At 36.6% G+C, this 8,078-nt stretch overlaps 1 protein-coding gene across 1 annotated transcript; it reads right to left on the bottom strand.

Moving 5' to 3' along the window:
- Positions 1–6,232: 6,232 nt before the first annotated feature.
- LOC132028105 (olfactory receptor 2L8-like) lies at positions 6,233–7,171 on the bottom strand. Its single transcript, XM_059416750.1, has one exon. The coding sequence runs from the start codon at positions 7,169–7,171 to the stop codon at positions 6,233–6,235; it is 939 nt and encodes a 312-aa protein (XP_059272733.1).
- Positions 7,172–8,078: the final 907 nt, after the last annotated feature.

Genomic DNA, 8,078 nt, shown 5'->3' with positions numbered 1-8,078 from the left:
GTATTGCAAATCTGGCTTGTTTTTAATATCCGTTATATGATAAATATTTTTTCATCCACTCATATTCAATCCATAGGTATCTTTATATTAAAAATGAGCCTTTTGTAGGCAACATATAGGTGGATATTTTTGTTTCGTTTTGCTTTGTTTGTTTTATGGACTTTATGAAAAGACACACTGTCTTTTTATTGGAGTGCTTAATCCATTTACATTTAGAGTGGTTATTGATATATATGTATTTAATGTAATTTTATTACTTGTTTTGTCATTTTTTTCTGCAAGTTTTCTGCATCTAGTCTTTATCACTTTTGGTCTTGCCTTTTCCACTCAGAGGTCTCTGTATTATTTCTTTTAGGACTGGTTTAGTAGTTACAATATCCTTTTGCTTTTGTGTGTCTGGGAAACTCTTTATCACTCCTTCTACTTATCCAGCCTTCCTGGATAGAGTATTTTTGTCTACAGATTTTTCTCATTAACCAGGATGAATATATCATGTTACTTCCTTCTAGCATGCCAAGTTTCTGTTCAGAGATCCAGAGCTAGCTGTATGTGTCTTCCCTTGTAAGATTGAGACTTGTTTTCTTTGTCCTTTTAACACTTTTTTCTTTACTATTTTTCTTTTCTTTTTTTTTTTTTTTTTTTAAAGATTTTATTTATTTATCTGACAGAGAGAAATCACAAGTAGACGGAGAGGCAGGCAGAGAGAGAGAGAGGGAAGCAGGCTCCCTGCCGAGCAGAGAGCCCGATGCGGGACTCGATCCCAGGACCCTGAGATCATGACCTGAGCCAAAGGCAGCGGCTTAACCCACTGAGCCACCCAGGCGCCCTCTTTACTATTTTTCTATATTATTTTTCTTTATTTAGCTCACAAATTTAACTATAGCATGTGTTGGTTTGGTCTGCTTTACTTGATTTTGTTGGGATTCTTTGTGCCTCCTGGATCTAGATATCTGTTTCCTTTATCAAATTAGGGAAGTTATCAGCTATACCTTCATCAATAAATATCTGCCCCCTTTTCCCTCTTTTCCTCTGAGACTTCTATATTATGAATGTTATTATGCTTGATGGAATCGTTGAGTTCCCTAAGACTGTTCTCAAGTTCTATAATTCTTCTCTCTTTGTTTTATTAAGCTTCATTACTTTATAGCATTTTATTTTTTATTTCACTTATTCATTCCTCTGTTTCTTCCATCCTTGTGTTCATTGTGTGTTTTGAATCTCAATTATTGCAGTTTTCATTTCTTTCTTTTTTAAAAGAATTATTTATTTTAGAGAGGAAGAGCACAAGGAGGGAGAAAGTTAGAGGAAGAGAGAGAAACAAATTCCCCTCTGATTATGAAGACCTTCACAGACTTGATCTCAGGACCCTGAAATGGTGACCTGAGACAAAATCAAGAATTGAACATTTAATCAACAAATCCACCCAGGTACCCTGGCTTTCATTTCTTACTTTCTTTTGTTTTTAACTAATTTATCTATGTAGTAAGAACCTCCCTTCCATTCTTTTCTCAAGCCCAGTGAGTACCCTTATGGTTGTTACTTATATTCTTCATCAGGCCAATTACTTATATCAGTTTCACTCTGGTTTCTCACAGTGACCTTGTGTTATTTCATTTATGATGAATTCCACTAGCATTTTGTAAATGTCTCTGTCTTCATCTCTGTGTTATAAAATCCTGTTTGATTCCTGCCCCTGAAGTTAAAGGCTTTATGATAAAGAAACTATAGTATCCATGGCCTGGTGCTTCAGGGTGTGTATCTTGTGTGTGCTTCATGCACTCCATTGGATGCACTCCATTTTGGCTACTGTGGACTTTGGGCCAGTCAGTTGAAGAGGCTGTCCTTGCCTCAAGTGGACAGTTTGGTCCTTTGTCAGGGTGCGGGAATTTAACTCGGTGTGATAAGGTCTGCTTGTTAAATGAGACCTGGTATTATTACCATTAGAATTGAAGCCTAGGGGACGCCTGGGTGGCTCAGTGGGTTAAGCTGCTGCCTTCGGCTCAGGTCATGATCTCAGGGTCCTGGGATCAAGCACCGCATCTGGCTCTCTGCTCAGCAGGGAGCCTGCTTCCCTCTCTCTCTCTCTGCCTGCCTCTCCATCTACTTGTGATTTCTCTCTGTCAAATAAAAAAAAAATTAAAAAAAAGCATCAAGAATAGATCCAATTTAAGGTAAACAGAATTAGTGTTTTTTTTTTTTTTTTTTAAAAAAAAAAAAAAAAAGAATTGAAGCCTAGGAGAGCTCTATGGTCAGAAGACTTGCTGTGGACAAGTTCTTCTTCTGGTTTTGTGTGGAAGGGGCTTACCACACTGGGACCAAGGCTATTTTGACTAGGAGGGGCTTTATAACCAGAATTCAGAGGTGTGTAAATCTATGTAAACGGGTAGTTAGCCAGTGTAGTCCTCGTCCTTTTTACCCCAGGTAGTCTACCCCTGGAATGGGGGGAGGAAATTTTTCTAGCCATTTCCTTTTCCTTGGGAGAGGGGTCTCCATGCTTGTTGCTCTTAGGGATGCACTCTTAGAAGAGTGAATAATCTCTCTTTTGTGTGTCCCAAGACTTTTTCAGTCACTGTTTTCATCCTATCTGACTCTGGGTTGTTTATATCCCTTCTTTCCATGATTGGCACAGTGCTCTCAGGGCTCTATTTCAGTAAAGCCTCCTGATTTTTTTAATTTAAATTCAATTAATTAACATATACTATATTATTGGTTTCAGAGGTAGGGGTCAATGATTCATCAGTCTTATATAATACCAAGAACTCATTACATCATGTGCCTCCTTAACGTCCATCACCCAGGCACCCCATGCCTCCACTCACCTCCCCTCCAACAACCCTCATTTTGTTTCCTATGTTTAAGAGTCACTTACAGTTTATCTCTTTCTCTGATTTTGTATTGTTTTATTTTCCCCCTCTTCCCCATGATTCTCTGTTTTGTCTCTTAAATTACACATATCAGGTGTGCCTGGGTGGCTCAGTAGGTTAAAGCCTCTGCCTTTGGCTCAGGTCATGATCCCAGGGTCCTGAGATTGAGTCCTGCATTGGGCTTTTTGCTCAGCAGGGAGCCTTCCTCCTCCTCCTCCTCTCTCTCTCTCTCTCTCTCTCTCTCTCTCTGCCTTTCTACTTGTGATCTCTGTCAAATAAATAAATAAATAAATAAATCTATCTTTAAAAAAATCCTACATATCAGTGAAAAACAAAACAAAACAAAACAAACAGGCAAGCAACAAACAAAACTCCAGGCTTTAGGAATAGAATGTGAATAGAAAACTGCAGTGGTTTTCTGGGAGTGCATCTCCCTATGTTGGGAGTGAGTCAGGTTTGACTTAGAAGTTCAGTTGTGCCAGACTGCAAGGACATGAGATTTGGAGCTAACAGGCTTAGCAGCCAGTTTTGGGATGGATCTACCCTGATAAGGTGACTCTTAATTTATGCTGAGGGTCAGGGAAGAAAAATGGTGCCTACTGGCTCCTTTGTCCACAGAGTGGTGTCTCCATGAAAGTTACCTTCCATGAACATGGTCCAAGAATTAAGAATCTTTCCCCATGTGCCCCAGATGGTCCTCATATCTTTCTCTCTGCCTCTGGCTGTTTGCCTGTATTCTCTCCATGAATAGGGTAGTATCTGCATGGCTCTATCTCAGCAAAGTTTGTATACCTTTAAACTCTAGTCTTCAAACCCTAACTGGTTGCAAAAACTCAGCTCCTCTCCTTTCCCTATCCAATGGCTTTGAGGAAGTCTTCTCCTTGAATATTTCCCTGTGTACTCCCCTCTCTCTCTTTTCTCTCTGACCAGGGCTTCCTCCCTTGCATAGCACTCATGTTTCATTTCTCCCCAAAACCACTCCACTCCCCACTCAATGTGGCCTCTACTCCTATTTGTGGAATTTGTTCTGTCAGTGATCAAGTCAATTTCTTTTTATTTAGAATGATTTGATAGATACTTAGTTGTGTTCAAAGAATGAGATGACCTTAGGATCTTCTTATAGTACCATCCTAACTCTTCACCCCTCATTCTTTTAATATAGTATTTTATTCTTAAGTTGGACTGAATTTATTTTTGATAAAAAAATGAATTCATTTTAGTTAAGAACTTAGATGATCATATTTCAAATCCCAAATTAATTTAATAATAAAAAGCTTGCTGGTAAATGTTTAATGAGCATTTGGTCCCTGAAATTAAGCAGTGAATATCTTCTTTTTGCAGAAATGAAATTTATGTTATGAGATAAGAAGTTAAGTCTTCCATCTCAAGCAAATGCTTACTTTTGAAAATATTACCATATTATCATATAGTTTCTTGTGATGAGAGTATTTCCCATTATGTATTTTAGGAAAATTCATACATATGCCATTCCCAAATCAAGCTCATAATCAGTTAATAGTCTATAAATCTTTAAAGGTTCACTTAGTTTTAGTATAAAAATATACAAATTTATATATATGTTATAGAATGTGGATCTTCTATTTTTGAAGAAAAATACTTATTTCCAATTCGAATGCATCAGTCATAAATCACTGTCATGCTTGGGATAATACAGGGCTTCTTACATTTATTCTAGATTTCTTATTTATATCTTACCTCAGAAAATGTGGAATATAACAGAATTATTTCTTAAACAGTGGTGGATATATATATATATATATATATATATATATATATATGTATGTATGATACAGACCTCACTCAAATCAAACCCCCCAATTCTGGTTGACTAGAGTTATGAAAATACAAAATGTATAATGAAATATCCATAACAGAAATTATCTTATAAAAGGTTTTTTTTAATTTATTTTTTATTTTCAGAATAATAGTATTCATTATTTTTGCACCACACCCAGTGCTCCATGCAATCCATGCCCTCTATAATACCCACCACTTGGTACACCGACCTCCCACCCCCCGCCCCTTAAAAACCCTCAGATTGTTTTTCAGCATCCATAGTCTCTCATGGTTCACCTCCCCTTTCAATTTCCCCCAACTCCCTTCTCCTCTCTATCTCCCCATGTCTCCATGCTATTTGTTATGCTCCACAAATAAGTGAAACCATATGATAACTGACTGTCTCTGCTTGACTTATTTCACTCAGCAAATCTCTAACACTCAGCATAATTTCTAACAATGTCTTTAAGGGAAGTAAAAATTGTGTGTTTAGTGGAATGCTTTGGAAGTGGCTCTGATTGATTTCTCAAAAGTATATAGTATGTAAACTCCATCAATCTTTTCATACAATAGTTCTTATTATTTAATAATCCATTTTGCATCTCCTCAATCATAATTATTTATACTGTGGTACACCTGAAATAAGTTGTTTTCTTACGATTCCTCTAGATTCCCCTGGGGTCCCTCTCATTAAAAAATATAAATTTCATTTCTTTTCTAATGTGGGGGACTTCTAAGTTCATGAAGAATTTTATCCTTAATCTTTATATCTATCATACTGTATCAGTCAGGAGAGCCAGTGTCCACTATTTAAGAGTAAACTTTAATAGAAATAAAACAAATAACCATCTATCAATATTTATAAGTAGATACTAGATATATTATTTTTCTTTATAGAAATTTCTTTATAGAAAACTTTATAGAAATTCTTTATAGAAATTTTTCTTTATAGAAATCTTTATAGAAAATTATAGGAATTTTCTTGATAGAAATTTTATAGAAATCTGGCAATGGTATAACATGTATTATTCTTTAATTCTCTTTTCAATATTTTGAGGATACATACTAAGTATATTAGAAGTAATACACTGGATAATACCATCAAGCTGGATTGTTTCCATGATCACTTCTACATATTAGCAAAACCTTATTTTTAAAATATTTTATTTACTTATTTGTCAGAGTGAGCCAGCACAGGCTAGCAGTGTGGCAGCAGAGGCAGAGGGAGAAGAAGGCTTCTGATGAGCAAGAAGCCCAATGTGGGACTTGGTCCCAGGATGCTGGGATCATGACCTGAGCTGAAGGCAGCTGCTTAAGCAATTGAACCACCCAGGCATCCATTAGCAAAACCTTATTGCCCAAAAGGAAGAAATAATGACCTTTTCCTTAGTTGAAAAATAATCACAAAGAAAACAAAGAGTGATGAAACATATACATTTTATCAAATTTCAATTATTTCAATCTTCTAATTTATTTTAGCCCTTGCCTTATATCCTGGAATAATATTGCTAAAGAATATACAAGGTGCAAGTAATCTACTTCTGAGGCCACAGGACTAATGAGAACTTACTCTACATTTTTATAGAGCACATTCTTTGAATTAGTCTTCTCAAGGCACCTATCACCTCCCTGTTTCTCAGGCTGTAAATGATGGGGTTGAGCATTGGGGTCAGGATGGTGTAGAAGACAGCCAGTGCCTTGTCCTCTGTTGGAGATCGGAGGGATCTTGGGCGTAAATAAGTGTAAGCAAAGGGTGCATAGTAGAAAGTCACCACAGTTAGGTGGGTGCTGCAGGTCGAATAAGCCTTCTTCCTCCCCTCTGTTGACTGCATGCGGGAGATGGCAAATAGAACCCTGCCGTAAGAACATGCAATGCCAATGAAAGGAAATACAATCAAGAGTGTGGTGCTTACAAATACTGTGTACTCATAGACCCAGGTGTCCATGCAGGCCAGAGTCAACATGGCGGGAACATCACAGAAAAAATGGTTGATAGTCCTGGATCGGCAGTAAGGTATATGGAGGGCATATACAGTGTGGGCACAGGAGTTGATTGAGCCCATTATCCAAGATCCTATTATCATCAAAGCACATATTCTTTTACTCATATGAATGGGATAGTGGAGAGGAGAGCAAATAGCCACATAGCGATCATAGGCCATCGAAGCCAACAATAATCCCTCTCCACCGGCTAAAGTCAAGAAGAAGAAGCTCTGAACCCCACACCCAATGAAAGAAATAGTCTTGTTCCCAAAGAGATAATCAAAAGCCATCTTGGGGACAATGGTGGAGATGTAGTTCAGGTCCATGAGGGAGAGCTGGCTAAGTAGATAATACATTGGTGTGTGGAGATGGGTATCCACAAGGATGAGGATGATCATAGACAGGTTGCCAAAAAGAGCCATTAGGAAAATGAGAACAATGAGAATGAAGAAGATCAAACCAATTCTTGATGGTGGAAACAACCCCGATAAGAAGAAATCTGTGGAAGTTTGGTTATTATATTCCATAGGGCATTAATTTAGTTTTCCCTAAAGACAGACACACATAAAGTATAAAAAACAAGTTCTCAATAATTCATTATCTGTGATTTATTCAGCAGACTCTGCAACTTAAAATAGTAATAATAATCAGAGTGTTTGGGTAGGTCAATCTGTTAACAGGCTGCCTTGGCTCAAGAAGCTTGATCCCAGGACCCTGGGTCCTGGGATCAAGCTTTACACTGGGCTCCCTTCTCAGTGGGGAGACTGCTTCTCCCTCTCTTGCTGACCCTCCCTCTTCTCTTGCACTCTATTTCTCTCAAATGAATACTTTTAAAAAATCTAAAAACAATAAATAATTATTTTGAAAAAAACTCACAATTTTCCTCATAGATAAAATTTTATGAGGCAAATATCTATGTCTAAATATGTGAAAACTATCTTACAAAAATCTTCTCAATTTGTGAGAATTATGTATTTTTGTAATGACCTTATTAAGATATGCGTATTTTCCTACATAAATATAGCTATTAACAAAGTCAGAAATTATATCATATATGTAGGCATTATAAATCAGTATAAATGGATTAAATTACAGAACCATTTGAATATAATTTTATGACTCTTAGAAGATGCTTTTTTAATAATTAACTCCAATATTTCTGGAATTATAGTAGCCTATCAGTTCATATTGTAGATATATATATATTCATGTGCTTTGATTTCTGCTCAAAAAGCCTGTCAAATCAAACTTTTTAGAAGTATCATTTTTCCTTCTTTTTTCTGCAGAAATATACTTTGAATTATTTTGTCATACAGTGTTTTCACAAAACAATTTTATTCATCCATCTCACACAACTTCCAAAAACACTAGTTTAAGTAAACCCTTTTCATGAGAACTTACTCTTTAATTTTTCTTGTAGCTTTCATGACTATG

This window comes from Mustela nigripes, chromosome 12 (assembly GCF_022355385.1).
Source record: "Mustela nigripes isolate SB6536 chromosome 12, MUSNIG.SB6536, whole genome shotgun sequence".
Taxonomy (NCBI): domain Eukaryota; kingdom Metazoa; phylum Chordata; class Mammalia; order Carnivora; family Mustelidae; genus Mustela; species Mustela nigripes.
This window is presented reverse-complemented; position numbering and strand designations above follow the sequence as displayed.